The 24,175-nt window shown below is 38.4% G+C and overlaps 1 protein-coding gene across 9 annotated transcripts in view; it reads right to left on the bottom strand.

The window, feature by feature from the left end:
- Positions 1 to 24,175, bottom strand: part of LOC131049033 (putative ion channel POLLUX-like 2) — a 383,365-nt gene that overhangs the window by 199,980 nt on the left and 159,210 nt on the right. For all 9 annotated transcript variants that reach the window (XM_057983566.2, XM_057983498.2, XM_057983206.2 and 6 more), the window contains 4 exons: positions 16,807 to 16,882; positions 16,568 to 16,666; positions 16,309 to 16,463; positions 16,087 to 16,191 (listed from right to left, as the gene is read on the bottom strand). In XM_057983566.2, coding sequence (XP_057839549.2) covers positions 16,087 to 16,191; positions 16,309 to 16,463; positions 16,568 to 16,666; positions 16,807 to 16,882 — 435 coding nt within the window. The remainder of the gene's footprint in view (positions 1 to 16,086; positions 16,192 to 16,308; positions 16,464 to 16,567; positions 16,667 to 16,806; positions 16,883 to 24,175) is intronic.

Here is a 24,175-nt window from a genome sequence, read left to right as displayed (position 1 = left end):
TCAAAGTAGTTTGTTAATTAGAAAGACTAAGTGTGAGATTTGATATTTGGTAGGATTCGCAATCCAAACCACTAGCTTCCTGCTGATTGTAAGAACGCCTTGCGTGGTCGACTGGAAAACACCTTGAGTCCTTAACCTTCAAGCATTTTCGTATCTAGGATATGTACCTTCGTAGTAGTGTCCTTGATCTTTGATGCATTGAACATCATTATTACCTTAGAAGATCGCACTAATTTCAGTTGAGTTGTTATCTTATGGCAAAATTGAAATTGGTTGAGTCTTGCCAAATCTCATTCATGCTAAGTCGTTCATAGGGTTAGACTAGATTAGACCTCTCAAACCCTGTCCTTTTTCCTTTTTTTTTGAAAGTTCCTTTTAGATTAGTAAAACCTTCGAACTATTGAATCCGTAAGACGCCTTGAAGGAAACAGCAAATCACATCATACCACTAAAAAAGCTTGTCCACACGTGGAGACCCCACTAAAAGAACCTTGGAGTCCACCTAACTGATCCTTTTTGCAGATCTTCAGCAGTTAGAGACTATTTTCTCAAGAGAGGATAAGATGCCTAATGGTATTTTATTCTGTGTATGATTGTGTACAAAATACACGTCAACAGAAGTCCACTGGCGAAATTGGAGGCAAAAAGCAAAAGAACACTCCGAATGCTGCAAGTTTATGCATTCTCAAAGAAGCACACAGCTGGATTTAAGTCCAGAAATTCAGTTTTAAGGCTGAAATTGCTTTATTGTAAAACTGCCTATGGGTCCCGTGCAAGATATTTTTGTGGATAACTATTCCCAACCACCAAGAAGATTGGATAGACCTGAATTAAGGCCAAATAGTGGCAGGTAGTTGAGATAGTTGCTGGTTGGATAACTGAGAATTAATTAGGCATGGGTCAAGGCTGCCAGCTTCTGGAAGACAAATCAGGGCCCTTGGATGCAGTCCATCCTGGCCTCTGATTCAAAATTGTAATATCTATAAAAGGCAGAGGCCTTTCTTCTGTAAAGAGTTAGATTGTTAGAGATTGTTAGAGATTGAGAGATTGTTAGAAAAGGGTTAGAAATTGCTAGATAGTTAGATTTTAGAGTTAGAATAGGTTAGATCTTAGCAGTAGCATAGAGATGCTGCAGAAATTGTTGTAATAGGCAGTTGAGATCAATATATGAACATTGATTTGGTGTTTATTGTCTTGTTTTCATCCTGTTTGCATGGTTTCTTTCAGCATTTTAGATAGATCTTTCTATTTTGGGTGTGCAGGTATTTGATAGATTCGGGCTCATACCACTGAGGATATTCTGATTGTGTATCCTTTTGTGTGGTTAACCTGAGCCTTCGATTGTGCTTAGTTCAATTGCAGGTGTCCGTCCGAGCTGCGCCAAAATTGGGTGCTTAGCCGTGCGTCTCCAATCTGAAAATCTTCCAAGTTCCTTTGAAGATTGCACCGTTCCTGCAAGGTTGTGAGCCATTCTGGCCAAGCAGGAATTGGTTATGTTGAATCTGTCTACCCGCATACCCGTGTTGTTAGTTTTAGATCTCCTAAACCTTTCCTTTTTCTCTTTATTGCGTAATTCGAGAATCACAACAGACTAGCTTGTTGCAAATCGTAAGTCCCCCTTGTGTTTCCAGCATAAACACATCAAGCCACTGAGAGATCCCGCAGTCAAGACCTGACAAAAGAAACCTTGAGGTAGTCTCCTTTGATCAAACTTAGAAAACAGCATTAGAGACTTCCTTATCTCAAGAGAGAGTAGGATAATCAGTCGGCTATTCTATTCTGCGTTGGCCGTATGGAGTTTGCAGCAATGCGATTTCAGACACGTCAACACTTTCATACAGTCCAATTGGTGCTGATCACCATATTGCATAGTGCCACTCTAACTTTCACAAGTCGTCTTAAGACGATTGTGTTTGATGCAAAACAGGTCTCAGCAACCTATAACACAAATTAATGCCAAATATTAAAAAATAAAGCCAAACTTTAAAGAAAAATACACTATGATATTATGAACAATGAAAATTCAAAAAAATCAAAAAATGTAAAATTAAATCACTATTTCACTTACCTTCAATAGCTCCAAATTCGAATAGGTTCCAAAAATCCCTTGAGACATGTGGTTGTTTGTGATGAACATCTGGATGTCCTGAACCTCTGCATACACATCTCTGATCCATTTTATTTTTTGCCCAATCCTTTGTATTTGATCATAGCGTTTCTCAACCAACAAACCAACAGCTCTACAATTTTTTGCATTATCTGTTATGACTTGGTCACCATTGCGGGGTCCCACAGACTCAATGGCAGAGATGAGAATTTCTGCAATAAATTGGCCATCTTTTATTTGGCCCTCACAATCCACAGCTCTCAAAAACATTGCCCCTTTAGGGGACACGGCTATGACATTGATCAAGGGACGGTTTTTAGCATCTTTCCACCCATCTGAAACAATTGTTACACCTGTCTCAACCCATGAATCCCTTATGGGTTTCAATGCATCTTCAACCCTCTTCACCTCTTTCTCCAATAATGTTCCACGTACCTTCTCATAAGCGGGGCCCTTATACCCTCTTGGTGCCTCATTAACACTTTTTATCATTTGCTTCCAATATGGGGAGCGAACAACATTGAATGACAACCCATTTGCATAAATGCAGCTTACTATATCTTGATCAGCATTGTCTCTACTCTCATTTTGGAATGCGGTTTCTAAAGGCCCCTTTGTTCTTTTACGTGTCAAGGGTGGTTCACTTTGAGGTTCATTTGTGGCAAAGAAGGGTTGGTTTTCTACTACAATACTGGGATTAGAAGGGCCTTGCATTCCCTTTGTTTTCTTTGATGCGGTTTGGTTCAATCTACGGGCTTCCCTCTCTTCTGCAGCCTCATGCTCCCTAATATATTTCATCACTGTCTCATCTGGTATAGGTTTACCATTTTTTCCAGGGCATTTTTTGATGCCTCTTCTTTTTATTCCACACAAATGGCCTACCACCCGATAATATGAACTATTATGTTCAATATCACATCCATGGCATTTCCAACGGAATCCCCCACCTCCCGGAAGTTGTTTTATAATGTCCACATATTTCCATAAGGGAGAATTTAAATCATTTCTTTGTTTTGCAATTATTTGTTCATTGCCAATGGAGGAAGATGGAGATGCCATTCTAGTTCCTATGGCAAGAAATAATATAAAAATATTCAAAAAAAAAACTAAATAATGAAAAAAAATTCAAGTTTCATGTTTGACAATTTGTGAAACAAAAATAGTTGAAAAAAAAGGTTTAAAAACCTACCTCTTGCAGCCAATGGAAGCTTGAAAATGTATGGAAATGATGCTGCAGCACTAGTTGAAGCTTCAAAAATCAGTCTTCAACTCCTCCTCTTTGATCTTGGAAGCCAAATTTTGTTCACCCTTTCTTCAACCTGCTCTCATAAAACTTTTGTTTGCAACACAAATGAGGTGAAATGAGTCAATAAAATGTTTTAGAAGTCAGTTTTAGGTTATAGTTTTCACTTTTTACAAGGCGGATTTGAAAAAAAAATTAATTTTGCAATGTTTTTTGACTTTACGAGCCGCCCAGCTACCCGGGTTCGACTCGGGTCTGCCCGGGTTCGACCTCGGGTTTGACTGGGTTTGACCCTGGTCGAACCCACTCTGGGTTTTTCGAACCCTGGTCGAACCCAAGTCGAACCAGACCCGTACCACGGACCCGGTCGAACCCGGTAACCTAGAGTTAAAACACACTTTCGAGGTATTCAAGGACAAAATGCAAGGCGCTGATCAGGCATGTTCAAGGACTTGGTTGAGTGAACTTGAGAGATCAACAAGGACTAGGTTATGCTTGGTGTAAATGCAAAGTTGACAAAAGGCAAAATGGCGCATCCTAATGCTAGACAAGGACAAATTAATGGTGATCAAAGGCACAAATTCACCTTAACTAAGGATTTCAAATGCAAGTGCAAAATGGACAAGTGTTGAGATGAGCACAATTTCACCCTTTTCAAGTACAAGGTAGAGCACATTTAGATGTCCCCAAGGACAAATATGAAGGGGGTGAGAATATTTGTCTAGGAACAAACAAGTGTGCATTTTATATGTCCCTAAGGATAATCACCAACATAATTCCCTGTTCTTGATAATCAAGCACCTGGGTGGAAATGAGACGTGTACAGGGACAAAACATCAAATCTTGGGTGCAAATGAGACATATCTAAGGAGAAAATATCAAATCCTAGCTGCAAATGAGAGGTGTCCAAGGAAAAAATGTCAAATCCTAGGCACGAATGAGACATGTCCAAGGGCAAAACACCAAAATGAAAACATTGTGTAAGGAAACTTCCAATTGTGTTGTTGAATCAATGATTTAAATATTTTCATAGTTAATCCTCAGCCCTTTAAGTTTTCAATCTTGTATTTCCTCGCCTGTAGACAAGTATTTTGGAAAATATTCCTTATTTTGTGATCCTATCAAGGTCGGAAAATCTGACCTTGACAAGGAATTTCCCCTTGTCTAGGCATCACATCCCTGAATCGTTTCAGCATTGACCAATACTCAAAATATTCACAACTTCACTCATCTTGACAACTTTCCTAACAATTTTGCAACCCTGACAACTATGACAACATTGACTATCACACCCCAAAAACGCAATCATTACACTCTATCATTGGTTCTACTTCTAGACATCAAAATTGAATTCCCGATGTAACCACACCAAGGACAAGACATTGCATCCTAGCAAACAAAAAGGTTAATGACTACTACCAAGCCAAAGACGACATAAATAAAGCAAAAAGTGGGGGTCTACCATTTGCAATGGGGCGATGTGTGAAAACAAGACAACATATAGCGCTAATTCGAATAAGTGTTCCTGAACATTTCAAAGATAAAGACTCAATCCAAACCTAGAACCTTCGAAAAGTTCAACCCAACCTATCAAATGATTAGGAGGAGTATTCAAAATGGAAGAAGAATCCCAAACTGAATCAAGGTGCTTGGTCTTTGATTACCCATGTGTGTGCAAATGCATTCGTTCCAACTCACAACAACATTGTGACTCATAGAATCCACCGTGGTGAGCTACGTGAGTAATCCTAACTTCAAATGAATCTAAGATAGAGCCTTGCTACCAATCAGCGTCCATAGCCCCGATGAGGTTATCATTGTCATCTCACAAATATTGTTCCATTGCCAAAGGGGCGTCCATAGCCCTGTTGTGACCATTTCACACATCGCCCCATTAAAATGGGGACCCCCTCTTTTTCGCTTTTGTTTTGCCTGTTCTTCTCTCTGCTTTTAGGTTTTTGAGTGAGTGAGTGGTCTGTCTAGGCTAGGGCTAAGCTTTAGGGGTTTCTTTTGAATATTTTTCAAGCTAAGTCCAGTCAAATTTTGAAAGTTATTAAGCGTCCTCCTGAGGATTGAGATTGTCAAAGTAAGGTAAGTTTGTCAAGAAGTCAAATATGTCTCAGGTTAGGTCTAGTCAGGGTTTTTTGAGGGAAAATTCAAATTTTGTCTAAGTGTTAGCATTTTGAAGATGAAATTGTGTATTCTTGCCTAGGTAAATTTTGATCAAATTTTGGAGGCAAGATGATGCCTGAAACAAAGAAAGTGCTCCTGTCCTTCACTGGAGGCACAGGGCGAATTTCATTCTAAGTGCAATTTCTTATTTTGCGAGAGCTTGCTAACTGATTCCTGGCCTTGAAGATGACCTAACTCTGCCTTGTGAAATGTTTGGAGACTTCAATTTTCAATGGATTAGCCAGAGAGGACAAAAGCGCTCCTGTCCCTCTCCAAGGGACCAGGGCGAAAATGTTATTTTATGCATATTTGTCACTAACTTTTCTATTTTGTTTTGTGCAGGGTCTCTCGGAGTGATGATCGAACGTGACTTGGTACTTTTGAAGATTTTTGAAGGCACAAAAATGATGAATTTTGAAGGATTAAGAGAAAAGTGCTCGTGTCCCTCTCCAAGGGACCAGGGCGAAAAGGCTTATTTGAGTCATTCCTGGCCTTGTTTGGTCAAATTGAAACATCAAAGGCATGCTGAAGGACGAAATGAACATGATAAAGCATCCAGACTTGATTAAAAACAATGAAATGATGAAGTTTTTGCCTAGAAGGTCAAGAGTGCTCCTGTCCCTCTGAAGGACCAGAGCGATTTTCTTTATATGCACAATTTTAGACCTTTTTTGGACATTAACTCTTATTCATAGCGTGAAGTAAGGTGAAATCTTCCCTAGCAAAGGAATTGTGAGATGAAAAGTGAGACAATTTGGCTTAGAAGGCAAAAAGTGCTCCTGTCCCTCATTGAAGGACCAGAGCTTGAATTTCAAAATTGCACTATTTTTGCAAGATTAAAGTGATTTAACGATTTGAAGAGGTCAAGGGAAGCATGTTTTGTCCATTGAATATAATTTAAGCGGTCCACAAAGGAGTAAATCAACCCAAATGACAAAAAGTGCTCCTGTCCCTCACTGAAGGACCATGGCGCTTTTTCAAGTTTCTCCTCTTTGTTTGATATTTTATGGCAAAACTTGACTTGGATGGGAAGGACGAATGATGTTTTATGCCTTAGACGCAATTGAGGGGTTTAAAGAACAAAGAAATACACCAAGATGTAAAAAAGTGCTCCTGTCCCTCTCCAAGGGTCCAGAGCGATTTTCTAAAAAGTGTGAATTTCTTGCAAAGCCAAGGCAAGTTTGTGATTGAAATGAATGGAAGAGGACATGATTAGCCCATTGAAAATAATTTGGAAAGCTAGCAAAGGACGGATAGGCTTGAAATTGCAAAAGTGCTCCTGTCCCTCTCCAAGGGACGAGGGCAAAAAACATGTTATCTAGCTCTCCTCTCCAATTTTGGACAAATCTAGGCCAAGGCGCAAGTTTAAAATGATGCTTAAAATGCTTCGAGGTGGAATTGAGATGCAAGAGTTGCAAATTTTGACGACAATTTGCAAAAGTGCTCCTGTCCCTCTCCAAGGGACTAGGGCGCAATTTCCAAATATGCCCATTTACCTTGCATTTTGAAATGATATTTTTGTTTCCAAGACTCAAGGAGGAGTGGGGAATGATGTTCTATGCCTTGAGGGTAATTTGAAGATTAATGTGATCAAGAATTTGCACAAGGACTCAAAAGTGCTCCTGTCCCTCACTGAAGGACCAGGGCGATTTTTATAAAATCAACAAATTCCCTCCGAGATTATGCTAAGGCAAAGTTGTGCGAGATGGGAAAGATCTTCTAAAGCATGGTGAATAAAGATTTGACTTCAAAATTTGAGAATCCTAGCCTAAAAATGAAAAAGCGCTCCTGTCCTTCACTGGAGGACCAGGGCAAAAATCTTGGGAGAGCTTATTTTGCCTTGCAAAAACGAGTTAAGCATGCATGGAACAAGTGAAAGAGATCATTGCTTACTCCACAACGAGAATCGACAAATGAAAGATGAAGGATCGAGGACAAAAGTGAAAAAGCGCTCCTGTCCCTCACCCAGGGTCTAGGGCGAAAATGTCACAAGGCACGTCCCTTCTAAAGATCAAGTGAATTAAACTCAAGGCTCCAATCAAAAATGCCATTCTAAAATGCCTAGATGAAGTTTTGAACGTCAAAATGAGGAATGCAAGGCCTAGATTGAGAAAAGCGCTCCTGTCCCTCTCCAAGGGACCAGAGCGAAGTCATTGGCAATCATTATTTTTTGCCATATCCCAACGTGGATATCCCCAAATCGCATGAAATGCCAAAATTGCCAATTTCAAAATATTTGAAAAAATTAATTAAATTGGCATTTAATAAAGGCGCATGGGCATTTAATAAATTAATTTTGAGCCTCAAAAAAATCGATTTTTTATTATTAAGGCATTTAAAATTAATTTTTGTGGAATTAAAATTGAAAATGGAGCACTTGAGGTATTATTTTTATCCATTTTATTAAGTCGGCCCCTTTTTTTTTGCAAATTTATTTATTTTTTGGCCTATTTTGCCAAGTCGGCCTATGGGGACGTGAAGTGATGAGCGCCCTATATAATAGGGGTATTTTGAGCAATTTTTATCAATCATTCATTCATTACTTCAAGTGCGATTTGGAGATCAAGAAGAAGGTGCGAAAGCTAGTCTATTTGGAGCAAATTATCCTAAGTGTTGGAGGCTTAAGGTGGTGGAGTTGATGCTTGTGAGGACAAAAGGAGGCACATTTTGCTAAAGGAAGGACTTCGATCTACATTTTGCCTAGCGAATTCTCCTTATTTTTGCATCATTTTTTAGAGTTAATTCTCAAGTGGAGGTATGGCGAGATCATCCTAGTCCCAACGTTGAGGTTTTGAATTTTGCACTTTGTTTTGAAAATTCTAAGTTTGATGTAAACTAATTAGGAAATGATAACTCAAGATTTATCATGAAGTTTCCTAATCAGTATCTTTTATCTTCCTTGCTACTATCTTAAATATATTACTCATTATGAAATGTTGTGTAGGTGTCAAGATGGCGACCCCAAAGGCGGGAGCATCCACTAGTCATCCAGCCCTCATGAAGGAAGATCAGAGGAATGAAGAATTGGAGACCAAGATCGTGTCCAGGTGGAGCAACATTAGAGATACCAACTTGGGAAACTTCAGTGTCAAGAAGTTTCGAGAGGTCCCTTACATTGGCAAGCCATCACCTGTCGCAAGGAGAATAATTGAAAGTGGCATCATCAAGGCGACCAGTTTCCCTCCAACAGTCCAGTGCCATGAGCTGATGATCGAATGTGCTCGCCATTATGACCCACAATCAAGATCAATCCTGTCCAAGGAAGGGAACACTTTGGCATACCTTTCAGAGGAGGCTATAAGTGAAGCTCTCCATCTCCCAGAACATAAAGATATGATTTACAAAAGCCTAGAAGTAGCCAGGTCCATGTATGAAGATGATCCAAACACTTGCTTGAGCATCATCAATAAGAATTGGTTACTCAAAAGTCGTCCTCGCCTGAGCAAGATTCCCAACACACCACATAGGATCGACTTTCAGGAGGAATACAGAGATTTGATAACTTTGCTCAATCGAGTTACAGGGGCTCCTCAAGCCTTCTATTTTGAGAAGTGGATGTTCTACTTTATCCAAGTGATAGTTCAAGGAAAAGGAACGATTCATTGGGCTAGAATTATTAGCCATTGCTTGGACGTGCAGTTAAGAAGACTAAAGCCTACCAAGTCATTTCACATGAGCTCATACGTCATATATGTCTTGATCAGGAGTTTCGAATATGCAGGACTACCTCACAGAGGAGTGATCGGAAGAGGACCCTGAGAAGTTAGAGTTTGTGAATCTTATGTTCATTTGCATCATCCACCAGGAAGTGACTACAAGTTAGTCAATGATACCTTCACGATGAACATCACTAGGATATTGCAAGGCGGGATTCACAATCGACTATCTCTGGATGCACAGGAGCTTGTAAAGAGGTATGGTGCTTCGTTCATCCAATTTCCAGAGTTTACATATATCAGAGTTCATGGGTGTCCTTCACCTCCCTACATGTTGCCGAGGTATCCGACAGACAGGATAGTGCTACTCGAGGTGACTAGGCAGTTGGCAGACTATGCGAAGGCATTCAAACACAGGCATAGAAATGGAATTCCCGTGCCCATCATATTGGGGAATTCAGTTGAGGTATGTCCTAATGCTCTAGCCTTGGATGATGCAGAGAGGGAGTCGGCCTCATATTCATTCACATTCTTTGCCTTGAGGGAGAATTTTGATCCTTATGGGTATATAGAGGAGACATATGGTAGGAAGTACAAGCACGAATTTCAAGTAGAAGACTTTTGGATGAATCTCTCAAGTGATTTAGAAGTGAAAAGAAAGATGCATTCCAGATTACCTTTAGATTTTATCAGGAAATGTAAAGTCTACAGAGTGGCCGATCAAGCTCAGGACAGTGGCAGGCATCTCCAATCATCCTATGACAGAGAGGACAAAGCAGTGAAGATAGATTGGAACGAGCCTGAGATTACAGACTTGAGAGCTTTGATGGCTCCAGTTTTGTCATGTACTCGCAAATGGGTGGATGTACAACATCAAAAGTTAAGAGAACAGAACGTGCCAATGACTTATACTTTGGAGGAAAGACCAGAAGGAGGAGGAGCAAGCGCAAGTGAAGACAATTCTCATCCTAGAGGCGCGAAGAGGAAGGAAAGACCTGAGAAAAGGGAACCCTCCAAGAAGAAGCTAGAGGCCAATCGAGATCGCTCATCAGGTACATCTTCTTGACATGAGAAAAGGACAAGTCAAGTTGAAGGACAAGAGATGACAATGCCTGAGGTGGATGAATCTATGGAGTCAATAGTACAGAATGATAAACCTAAAAAAGGGAAGGCACCTCAGCATTCATCTAGTCGATCTCCCCAAGTCAATGAGCTACATGAAGACAAGAATGATGATGATGTGACATCTCCTCTCCGAGAAGACGAACCATTGCTTAAAGAAATACAAGTTAGAGAGACGAGATCCGCCATTCCAGATTGGTTGAAGGAGAGATTGACAAGGGTGATTGTGATTGAAGATGAAGATAATGTAATTGACTTAGAGAGCCTTGTAGGAAATTCTCAAGAAGTAACGGAGAAGAAGAAGGCCACCAAGATGTCCAAAATGATCAGAGATGAGACAGGGTCCAGGAAGTTGCAGATAGCTACACCGGCAGTGGACAAGTATGAAGGTGAAATCCTTGCAGAAGAGTATGATGTAGAAACATTTGAGCTTGGTCCACTCACTGCTGAGCAGGCACTGGATGAGGCAACCGATTCATTTGAAGTACTTAAAGACAAGCTTAAGGAAGAAATGGAAAAGAATAGAAAGCTTGAGAGAGAGGTTGGTGCTTGGAGAGGCTACTTTAGTCATCTCAATCAGCCCTTGGGACGTCAGGATCCAGCAGTGTCTCCTGTGCAAGCACTTCCCCTTGAATCAGTTGGCGAGGCAGAGAGAGTCAAGAGCTTGGTTCAGCTTATGAGCCCTTGGATTGACAAATCCCACACAGCTGCCGTTGAATTTGCAACAAGAATGATGCAGACAATCCACCGAGCTATCTAGGTCCTTGACATCATCCACAACCTAATGATAACGGTAGCCGCTTTTGCTCACACTAGAGATGTTATCATTCCTGTTCTGCAAGTGATCAGGCAAACACCAAGGAAGATCCTAGCACAAGAAAAGATAATGGATGGAGGAGCTCATAATTTACTTCAGTGGTCAACTCTACTTCAGATGAAGGAGGTCCTTTTCAAGGACATCAGCACCAAATGCAATCAAGTTAAAGGGGCCTCCATCCAATTCAGGACAAGGTGTTTGAGGTGTTATGTACCATTCTTGGCAGGAGGATCGAAGTTGAGACAGATGTGGACCTTCAAGAGTTGGAAGAAAGAGTCAAGGTCATCTTTTGCAAGGATGAGAATGTCATCACAGATGAACAACGAGATCAAATGTTCGCTACTATGCTCCTGATTGAGAAGATCAAGGAACTCGAACCTAGATGGGATACGGCTCTTCTCAAGGCCTTTGATCAGGTTATCCACTTGGAGGAACGAATGAGGAATCTTCCCGAGATTCCTATTGCTGAGATTGAAGGAATCATGTCCAGATTCATTGCATATGCTAAGAAAGAGCATTGGAAAGGGAACAAGGTTCTAGAAGAGAGGTTGTTGTAGATGATGTGGCACCTTAATTATCATTGGTCTATGTTTCCTAGATTTTTGTGCCAATTAAATATTTGGCTATGCATTTAATAATGTTCAACTAAAAAGGGAATTTTTTGTAACAAACCCTAATTAGGGTTTAGGTGTCAGAATCTCAGCCGTTGATCTTCTTTTGATTTGTAATTGAGGATGCTATATATACCCTCACTCATTTTCATTTTGTCATTAGAAAATTAGAAATTAGATATTAGAGATTGGATAATTAGAAGATTAGAGCTTTTGGAGAGAAGAAAGTTATTTTGTAGCAAGATTGAGCATTGAAGAAAGAATTTCAAGCAATTGTTGTCTATTTTGGCTTTGAGATCAATAAAATATTGAAGTTATGGTGTTTTATTGCAATTCTTGTGGCTATTTTCATGGTTGTTTATTTTCTTGAATCATTCTCAGTCAAAGTAGTATTTAAATTTGAAGGACTAAGTGTTGGGCTTGATCTTTGGTGAGATTCATGTTCCAAACCACTAGCTTCTTACTGATTGTAAGAACGCCTTGTGTGGTCAACTGGAGATATCCATATTGCTTGAACCTTCAATCATTATTGAACTATTGATATGTACCTTCATGGTAGTGTCTATGATTCTTGATGGTTTGAAAAATCACTAATCACCTTAGAAGATCGCATCAATTCCAGTAGAGTTGTAATTGCTTGGCAATACTGAAATTGGTAGAATCTTACCAAGTCTAGCCTACATTGAGTCATTCTTAGGGTTAGATTAGAATTCATCTCTTGCAAACCCCATCTTTTGATCTTTTTTAAGAACTTGTTAGTTTTAGGAAATTTTTGTTCCTGCAATTCGGAAACATAAGGCCCCTTGAAGAAACAGCATTCACAACGACCACTGGTGCTTATCCACACGTAGAGATCCTACATCGAAGAACCTTGGAGTCATCCTGATTGATCCTTTTTCGCGACATCTTCAGCAATCAGAGGCTTTACTCAAGAGAGGATAAGGTACCCTTGGGTATTTTATTCTATGTTTGATAGTGTACAAAATACACGTCAACAAGCCCCAATGGAGTTATTCGCATGTTCCCAAACACAAACATGTTGATATTCCTTTTTTATTCCATTTTTCTTTCTTTTCATTTTTTCCTTTTTTCCTTCTTCTCTTGATACTGCTTTCTTTTGTCAACTTTCACAATTTGGCTTGTAAGCAATGAAGCTCACATGGTCTTAAGAATTAAAGTGGCGGTGAAGCAGGAATTAAGATTTTCCACTAGCCACGACTTCACCTAAGAAACCAGAATAACTTAGAGCAATTCATTGAGTGTGTAAAATATAGTAATTGAAAGATTTCAATGCCAGGACACAATAGGTGATTCCTTTCCGAGTCAAGTACAAGTCCCAAACAAAAGATAAAGCTAGAGAGGAATAACCTCAGATTTTAAAGAACATAAATAGTTATGTAGGAAATGAACCAAACATGAAATCCAAATTGTGCCAACTTATGCAGAAATAACACAATGCCTTTCTCACAAATGAAGACTCCCACTAAGTACACCTAAACTAAGCAAATCGAATAACCAAATCAAACTAAGCTAAAGCAAACAAACAAAACTACCTAAGCCACCTAACAATCTTGAGCCAAATGACTCAAGGCAAATTAGCAACTAGGGTCAGCAAAACAACTAAACTAAAACACACAAAAGAAAACCTACACTGAGACTATATACAAAAAGTCCTAGACTGAATACAACTCAATGGAGTGACATATGTACATGACTTGACATAACTTCTTAAAATGTATAACAAAATTATGGCAAAGGTGATGGTTCAAAGTTGTGCAAACTTATCCTTAAACTCCGAGAAATGAACCCTCACGGTGTAACTCTCATATTCAGTCAAGTCCTCACGCAAGATAAGCAGTTGTGGTAATTCATCAGGTCCATGTCCTATCCATATGCAAGTTGTTCTTCCTCACCCCTCATAATCAAATTTGTAACCTTGAAAATTAAGAGCAAGGAAATAGACAACCTAGCGTAGCTTGTGCTCAAACAGGGATCCTTGTGTGCTATTCACCCACGTATTGTATAAAAAGGGATCATCAACAGCTTCAGGGTGTTGCCATTGGTGATGTATCATCCCTCACGCATTCAAAACATGCAAATCAAAATTTCCCTCATTAGTGATCACATGATGGTGAAAATTGAATCCTAATGGAAATTTGAAAGTGTAAGCATGGAACATTTCACCTATTAGTTCCTATTGAATCCTTAGCAATGGACGTAACGCCACTTCGAAATTCTCTTCTACTTGGCTTCCATAGTGACAGTAGGCTCACTATCTTGTATAAACCATGCGTCCTTACGTAGCTCCATAAGCATATCCTCAAAAATTAGAGTCTCCTTCATAAGTTGATCTTCAAAAAATTTCCCAATTTGTTCCTAGAGTACAATCTATAATGGTAGCACCCCTTTGAATCGCTCATCATGCTCTGGCTCAATTACTTCAATGATGTTTGAGATTTCTTCCTTTGGGATGGCTTGAAACTCTTTATTTGATTCCTCCTTTTGTTCACCAAGGATTACTTCCTCTTGAATAGGTGATTAATTTTTGCTTTAATCCTTATCAAGGACTAATTTCTTATGGTGGGTATGAAAAACACTTCCTTGTTCTTAAAATGGTGAATCATCAAGTGAATAATAACCCTTCAAGTCACTCGTGCTATTTGCTACGTTCTCCTCAACTTCTTGATGATCCTCCTCACAAATATCCATGCTTTGTAGAAACTCATGCCCTAATGCTTCCACACATTTATCTATACTTGCCACCATCTCGTTTGATTGGATATTGTCAATTGTTTCCTCAATTTGCACTCCAATGCACTCTTCCTTGGGTACAAGGTATGCAAAGCTATCACTTACTACAATACATTGAACATTTGGCTCAGTTGTGTTTTCTTCTTGCAACTTGTTCCTTTCACTCTCAGATGATGCTAAATGATGCTCTACTTTCGTTCTTCTATACTCTTCAACTACAAGGTATGCACTCCAAATTTTGTTAGTGATGCATTCATCCGATGACTCTGGCAATCCATACCGACACCTGATTTCAGTGATTGCCTCTTGACACAATGAGCAAGTATGGAATGAGTTTCATTGTGAATCCTACACCACCAAGGTAGCCATACGCTCTTGAAGCATAATTTCTCATCAAGCCTCAAGTGATTCTCAATCAACCCTCTCAACCTTGTGAATTCATCATTACATTTTGTAACATTGAAATTGTTTGACTCTATGAACACTTCCGGCTTGGGGATAATCCCAAAAGACGATTTTTCCTTGTAGTCCTAGCTCCATCCTTGACAAGAATGTTAGACAATGCAACTCATCAAGTTGAGTTGTCTCATGAATCCTACAAATTAAGGGGATTGGAAGGCACGTAAGCTTGACACCTTGCATGATGCCGTTGAGTTAGCACTTGACCTTGAGACTACACCTTTTCAGCAACAAAACAAAGGTTTCAGCCCTTGAAAATCGAATACAAAGGGCTTTAATCAGCAGAAGAGCACACCACCAAAAATTGATCAAGATTCTAGGAATGAACTAAGAAGGAAAAAGATACGCTTCAATTACAAGGAACCTCAGCAGCCTGGACACCGTTGCCTTGGTAACGGCAAAGTTCATTTGATTGAGGTTATGTCTGATGACAAGGAACAAGAACAACGAGCTTTTGTTGGTGCTGAGAGTGATCATGAGGATCAGCTACCGCAGGTAGATTTGGAAGATACTGCAACCAAAGAAATTCCATGCAGCACTATTGCCTCACTATCTGGAGTTCCCAAAAGTCACCCATTTCAGTTGACAGGTGTTCTTAAGGGGCAACAGATGGTTTGTCTAGTGGATAGTGTAGCCACGCATAATTTTATTGATGTAGGACTAGTGGTGAAGCATGGGCTACAAGTTGAAGACTTCCCAAGATTCAGTGTCATTGTTGCTGATCAATTTACATTGAGCTGCACCAGGGTAATTCCCTGGCTGAGCATTCAGATTGGAGATTACACCTTAACAGATGATTTTTATGTGCTTGGGCTTAGCAATATAGATGCCGTATTGGGGCTCCAGTGGTTAGATGGAGGAATAATCAAACCTCCATTTATCTTTTTAAGAAATGGTTAAGTACCTTAGGTTTTTGGATTCCACATTTAAGTCTTTCTTACAAAAATGCCATTGCCAAGGGATACTAAAAAGTACAAAGGGTCTATGCAAGGCCCTATGAAGCAAAACATTTTTTCTTAAGCTCGTCATCTTTAATAAATGGAAAATTTGTAATAATAAAATATTGAGTAATACTGAGTGCATCAAGGAACAAAAAAGGAGAAATAACTACTGAAAAAAGTTACAATTCCATATGATAGGAAACTCACCTCCGTGTGAGAACATCAATATATTGGCAGCCTTTGGTTGCATGTCCTACTAGCTTTTCAACATCCTTTTTTACTTGCTCTGACAAAATCAAAACTCTTTGCCTCCTGCAATGAATCTTTATGTCATTTGGATTTGTCACCCAACAATCGAAAGTTGCAATTTTTCACTACAAAGTATTTGCCATTTACCATGTATAACAATTAATCCTCTACTATAGTTACCTTAATTGATCAATACCAGACTTATTTGAAAATTCTTGAGATTTGTTCACTTGCTTGAGTACCGTTGTAAGGTGACTATTTACTCCACATATGACAATATGTTTAGACTCCATTATTTCAAAATGTGCTCCTTCCTTAAGTCGACTCATGTAACTCTGCAAACATGATCATTTAAGCAACAATGACATTATATTCAATAAGAAGAAGATTTGTTGAAATATTAAATTAAGTACACACTTTATGTTTACAAAATGCTTACCCCAAAACCTGCTGTCATTGTGCTAGTAAGAAGAGAATAAAATAGCATACCGCCAACTGCCAATGACATCCCAACAGTACGCTCTTGAAATGTTTGTTCCTGTAACAACAATGCATAAGATTCTATTTGAACCAATTGATCCAGTGATTTCACAATGCATATAATATCATTCCCTCTTAACCAAACATTATGTTTCAAAAGACTTATGGTAAGACCAGCAAAAAAGGAAGAACACATACCCTAAGGTGAGTAGCAGATGAACAAACACATGCCCATGACTCCCAAAAGCAATCTGTCAAGGCTTTCTCATTTTTCCTAAACATGCATATATAATATAAAATACATAAATTCTCTATGTAGAACAGAACTTCATTAAACAAATTGTATGAATATATACAAATAGAAACCAAACCATGATATAAAACTGCTTACATAGGAAACTAAAATATATATTATGGATTACTAAGAGTAGATGGTTCACCTAATTATTTTTATACCACCAACATTAAAAAATGACATTAGAAAAGAGATCACATTTTAAAGGTGATTTTTTGTAATGTCCCAGTCCAGTTTTGTCCTAAAATCTCAGAAATGTTCTCTTGGAATTGTGTCAAACATATGACACATAAACCCTCTGAATTCTGAACTGTGACTGATGTATTGATGTTTGTGTCATTGTAGGATGTATTTTGAGAGTTTTTCAATGCAAATGTATAAACCAACATACAATAAACATATACCACTTCTTTGCCAACAATAATAATGATAAGCCAACTTCAAATGAACTTTATTTACTACAGATATGGCTCTGATTACAAAATAGTTCAGGTCTGATATGAAAGTCAGACTGCAATAGGCAATGGTAAGCCTTGTCAACTCAATGCTTTGAACATACAACATATAAAAGACTTACCCATCTAATAGCTCCTTGGTTCAGGTATGAATTATGATCACAAAATAACATATAGGAGCTGTTACGATGACTTTAATGGCTGCTTCCCTGGGACTGATTGTCTGATATGAAAAATGGATGCAGCAACACAATATCCTCTTAAACAATAGTTACCAGATTTAGTTGCAGGTCTGAAATGACAAGATATGTTGGTTCTAAGAGCAACCCAGTTCAACAAATTGTGTTGCATAACAGAATAAAGCATACCCAGATAAAGTTCTTTGAAACTTGATAAAGGAAAGCTCCAAACAGTTGTCTTGTAGGTTTGATTCACCAAAGTAACAGCCACATAGGTGTAAAGGAAAGCTCCAAACTTGATAGGGGAAATACCATACAATGCAACTGGAATGATTGATCAATACTACTGAAACAATCTTACAAAGATAGAGATGCGAGAGAAGATAGAGTTAATTACATATCTCAAGTATTCAATATCAAGTTCACACAACAAAATCACTACTTTCTGTTCTGAAATCAGAGTCAATAATATCCAGAACCAGCCACACCCAAATCCACTAAAATGCTCGTAACTTCACCAAAACTAAATGAAATCACGTCAAACCAAATGCAAATGAATAGCATAACTTAGGCGATCAATTCAATACCTTAAAACAGCAACTTGAGAGCCACAAGAGTGATGCACGCAACCCAATGCAAATCTGGAAATGGTGCAATAGCTGAATACTTCGATTTGCAATCATAAATTGGAGAGTTCACCAAATGCCACGCCAATTTACAAGAACGATTGTCTCTCCAATACGCTTCTAATGAGCCTTCACCCAGAACGATGCACCCAACACGCAAATAGCTACGAACAAAACACACTTCCAGCCAACACACACCAACAACTCCAAAAAACGCAGCAGCACACAACTCTTCAAAAACACACCAAATGCAATCCCAGTAACACCAAGTAGTTTACAAATTCGAACCACAGCTAAGAGTGATGTCTCACACTCGAAACTACAAAGAAAGATCTAGGAGGTTTTCACCCTCGAAGAAGTCTGGAGTCATTCCGACAGCATAACGATATATTTTCTCTGGATAATCAAATGAGGAGCCAAACACCTGTATATATAGATTTTCAAGTCTGGAATTCAAATGAAATTGCCTCCAAATTCACCTCTTCCAAATTGCATTTCGTTTCAAGTGGTGGACCGTGGACCCAAGTATGGTGCCCACTTCCTAAGTCAAAAATCGCGCCTAGGAGAGAGAATCACGATTTTGGCATAAAATAAACTTTGATGAATATAAAATAAAGTCTCCTTTCATCTTTTGCGTCCCCCTTCAATCATCAAGTAATTCGCCTAGGCAGACTTAGGAAGAAAATCACATTATGCACAATTCCCAATATCATTAATCAGTAAAAAATATAATTAAATATTAAACCTTAGGATAAGGAAATAATATTTAATTAATCAGTTATGACTCCAATACTGATTATCAACAAAATCTAGTATCAGGCTGAGCAATGAGGATCACTAAACTGTGCTAGATTAGGACCATATCCAAGACTGCCAAAAATAGAAACGCCCAAATTGCCACTTACTAAAAATAGTAAGTCATGAAATACTGCTTTGAAAATCGTGATCTTCGCACCCAAAGAAAGAGCTTGGCAAGCTTAGTAACACTACACCATCCAGACAGCCAAACCCTAACTTACTAAAAATAGTAAGTCCACATTCCACCAAAGAGTCAATTGCATGTTATGCCACACTGGAGTCCATGAAAAACCTAGAAGGGAACCACAAACAAGACTGAAGAATTCCCCACTGACTACCCCTGAAAAGCTCGATCAAAACTCCATAGAAGATGGAAACCCTAATTCTCCTTTCCACATAGCCTATGGGTCTCCAGAATAGGCCAATGGACCACAGAATGCATCATCACAAGGAAGGGGACATTACAGATTCCTTCTCTGAAAAGATAGAGGATGACGATCCCGCATAATCACTACACCAATACCCTCTCCACATGCATCGCAATGAAGCTCAAAAGGTTTGGTGAAATCTAGTAAGGCTAGAACTGCAGATGTAGTCATCAACTGCTTGAACTTCTCAAAACACTCCTGTGCTAGAGGTGTCCAAACAAACGCACCCTTCTTTGTCAAATCAGTAAGTGGTGCGGCATGCCATGAAAATCCACTAACAAACCAACGGTAGAAAGCACATAAACCAAGAAATCCCCTAAGCTGAGTCAAGGTCTCGAGCGTAGGCCAATCAATAATGGCACGAACCTTATCACGATCCATGCGAACTACCTCTCTGTTGATCATGTGACCCAAATATAAAAGTTTTGCCATGCCCAACGCACACTTGGACTCCTTGGCGTACAAGGCCCTGGAACTGAACCCAAGACTGAACTCAAGAAGTGGAATTACCACTGAGACTCTATCCAAGATGTTAGCCTACGTGAGTCCAAAATAATAGGCTAACCCATCAGTCACTGAAACTGACTAGAGTGGAGACACTACATTTGTACTCCCCACTGAAAAGTGGAAGTCGCTGGTTATACCGCCAAATTCGATTATTAATTTTTTCTATAATCTTTTAATTCCCATTAGATAAGTGGAAGTGGTTGGATATACCGCCAAGTTTTGGGTTGTTAAGCTTTCCTTATTTCGTAATTTCCCACTAAAAAATTAGTGGAAGTGGTTGGTCATACAGCCACCATGTAATGCTTTCATTGTTTTTGTTTCCTCCCACTACATAATTGGTCGAGATGAATATTTGCTAATGCTAGTGGGTGTTGTATGTTGTGTGTGAAAATTGAAAAATTAAGGGGGTATATTTCACCTCCATTCTGGCTAAAGCATAGAGAAACTCTTCTCCAAATTCAAGGCACTTGAAAGAATTTCCAGACATCAAGAAAGAAAAGTTGTCAGACTTGGTGAAAATATAAAAAAATATTCGGACTTCTTGGGAGATTTCATCTACAATCCCAGACCTATTGAAGCAATCAAGGCAACTTCTTGAAGGATTTCATCTCCTGAAGAATTAAAGAAAATCTCTCAATCAGAAATAGATGGTGACAAAAAAGAGTATTCCAAACAAACTTCCATACTTAGACAATTTCTTGACACAAATTGGAGAATACCAAGGAATAACATCAGTAAAGTTCAAGCAAGAGGAATTTCAAAGCAATCAAGAAAGAAAACTTTAATAACTTCAAGTTCAGACATTTGCTCCAAGGGGAGACTTCCAAATCTCAAAGATTCAAATGAAAGTAAGAAGAAGAGATCAAAATCTTGAAAGGAATCCAAGATCAAAGCTAGGAAGAAGCAAGTGCAAAGGACAAAGTCGTCAACAAGGAAACATATTCTAAGGCAAGTACGTGGAAGAAGAACGGAGTGACCAAGGAGGACATCCAACACCCTGAGGTGGTACCTTGTCATCTTCTAGCCAATCAGATTTTTCCAAGTCAACATGTCTAAGTTCAATGAACCTGACTTATCCACAGAAGCTTTGAGCAGGCATACACCACAATGCAACAACTTTCGATTTTTCTTGGTTTATATTTAGCAGAAGAACAAGTGTCCCCAAATGTAATTTTCTCATTGGTCAAGAGGTAGTTAGTTGTAACAAACGCTAATTAGCATTTTATTTTGTAATCTCGCCCTTTGATTCGAAATCAATCCTAGCCATTCCTTGGTTGGCTGATTGTAGAGTTGTCACAACAATTAATCATATTCATTTTTGTGATGTCATGAGGAGTGAGTCTTGGGTTTTTTTTTTGGGTTGAGCGTGGTGTCTTTACTGTTGCCTAGGATCGTGATTGGCAATGAGATTTTTGAGTGAGATTTCACTCAGATGCCTTCACGTAATATGCTTCATAGAATAGATTACAGTCTTTTCAAGTATTTCAATTTGAATCATGATCCTGGTTACTTTTTGACATCTCAAGAGAGGAGAATGCAGATTTGCCACAACGGATTTACAGTTATGATCAGAGTGGCGCAATGTCAACATGGTGGTTCTTCTCTGGGGTTGACATGGGACCCCAAGAAATTATTTTGTTTTAGTCCGAATTGGATTGGTGTTTCTAGTTTTGTGCAAGCATTGCTTGCCGACAAGCAATCTTTCAGTAAGGAGGATTGTAATGCCCCAATTGTAGGCTTCTCTTGCACTGCAATTGACTTTGACTTTCTCAATGGGTGTTTCTTTGGTCAAATGACTTATTTGATGATTCTAGTGAGCTCAGTTGTTCTGGAGGACTTATATGCATCTTTCAGATGTTATTTTCAACTTCTAGTTTGGTCTCCAAGTATCTTGGAGAGACTCTATTTATAGTAAGTCGCCCAGTTGGCTCCGTTTGTCATTATTCTTCATCAGAATCACTCCAACGTGATCAAATTTTAATTCCGATTTGTTCCAACAACTTTAGCCAATTTGGTGTATTGGTGGCTTATTTTAATTATTTTTACTAAGGTTGCTAAAAATTAATTAAAATATTAATAGCTCACCTTAGTGTTATAGCTTGCGGGAACCAGGGCGAAATGTTTTAAATCTTTCCCACATAATACAAGGAGCTTAAGTGCCAACTTTTCATTATTTTAATGAAAAGGTCTTTTTTGGAGTTTAGATTAATAAAAGTATTTTTAAAATGAAGCTTTCCAAAAGTTGGCTGGAAAAAATATAACAAGGCGTTTGAGGAGCTCATTTATTATGTTGACGATTCTAATATTTTAATTCTATCAGATTTCCACAATCCATAATAATTAAGTGAGCGACTTCTGGATTTGATTGTGTGCAAGTTTTTAATCATCAATGTTTCGGATCACACTCCGTGATCCATCATCGGAATGAATTTTTCATTTCCTTGAACTCTCATTCATCCTGGTGATGGATCACGGAGTGTGATCCGAAACGTTGATGATTAAAAACTTGCACACAATCAAACCCAGAAGTCGCTCACTTAATTCTAATAGTTTGTTTTTGGAGAAACCCTCAAGGTTTTCAAAATTGTTGTTTTATTCTTTTCGAGGACAAAAACCCTTTTGAAGAGATTTGTAATGTCCCCTTATTTTATAATTTAAGAAATAGCGACATTTTAACTTGCAAGGATCAATTGTAAGAGACTTATTTCCTTAATAATCACAAATACTGCTTGAGATAACAACAATAGAAGTTGATCTACTTTAAAATAATGTTTATTACGAAATACAATTGATATTATGTTGTTATTATAATATATATGAGAACTAAATAGCTGCTATCTTTGATGAAGTTCTAAAACATATGCGAGATGATTTGGTTTACTTAATACATTATTGATAAGATTATCTTTCTATCTCAGATATGAAAGATTGGTAGATATACAAAGAAATCTTTTTCATCTCACTGAATTTACTGATGTAAAGCTCTTCTTGATATGTTGATATGAATTTGAAATTATGATTCCAACTATCATTTTAGTATGATACGATGGTCTGCTGTTGCTTATAGATCTTTATGGACATGCAGAGGTATATGCCAATATGATATTACTTACAGTGAGGAATTGTTGTCCTGATCTGAAACTATATGCTTGCAACAATAATTACTGGTGATGTTTCAGATATGTCTGTAGAAGTCTGCCACTATTTTCTATCCCATCTTGCAACCCCCTTACCGAACCATTCCCATCTGGATAAGAAATATCCGATATAAACTCCCCCTTGGTGGATGAGTTTGATCTAATTCTTATTTCTCTTGAATTGAAGAGTCACATCTTTTGAATATGAGGAATAATGTCTCTCTTGGTTCGAACCTCTCATAACTAGATACATCTCTTTATAACAAACAAGAAGTCTTTATTATGATCACTGTCTTAATGTAGTAATTGCATCTCTTCATTAAGTCTCATGTAATTGCTGGTGATTGTCATCACCTCACATCTCTTCATAACTTCATCATGCCATAATATTAATTATAATTTAGAGTTATCGATGCCTTGGTAATCACTGCCTCCTCATATCTAATCATAATAATAATGTTATCGATTATGATTGTGGTGTTACTAACTAACGGAACTGGTTAGAACGATATTATAGTTGATCATCCTTAAACTACAGGCTATTAACTAATATAGATTGTAATCACCGATCATACTGGTGATAGATTTAGTTGCTAATGATGATCTGTGAAACAATCTTTATGAAGTCTCGATATGTCGTTGTATTACTAATACTGCCGTATATCATGTTCCTTGCTGTTAGATGCCTTCGAAGACTATAATCACTATTGATTGACAATAGGTAATTAATCTTCCTTAGCTGGCCATTGAGGTAATTATCATGTCCATTGATCTTAACTATTACAAGCGCTGTCATATTGAGAAAGATTTTGAATTCTCAATGATATAAATTCTTCCTTAATCACTATCGTGGAAGACTTAGTATTACTTGTTGTTGCCTCATACTCCTCAGTTTCTAGTCTCAGCCAAGTCACTCTAGACAATTCATCATGTACGCAAACATTAATGTATTGCGGGAATTGTTTGCTCTTTGCTTGATAGTCCTGACTTTCCTTGGGATAGGGCGTCAATCATATGGGATGAAATAATTACCTATTGCTTCTCACGGCTGTGAGACTTCAGCCTCTTCCTTATACACTCCTTAATCGATGATTCCCTCCAATTCACATATCCGTTTCTAGCTGTGATTCCGTTGTTATGAA

Source organism: Cryptomeria japonica, chromosome 2, assembly GCF_030272615.1.
Source record: "Cryptomeria japonica chromosome 2, Sugi_1.0, whole genome shotgun sequence".
Taxonomy (NCBI): Eukaryota; Viridiplantae; Streptophyta; class Pinopsida; order Cupressales; family Cupressaceae; genus Cryptomeria; species Cryptomeria japonica.
This window is presented reverse-complemented; position numbering and strand designations above follow the sequence as displayed.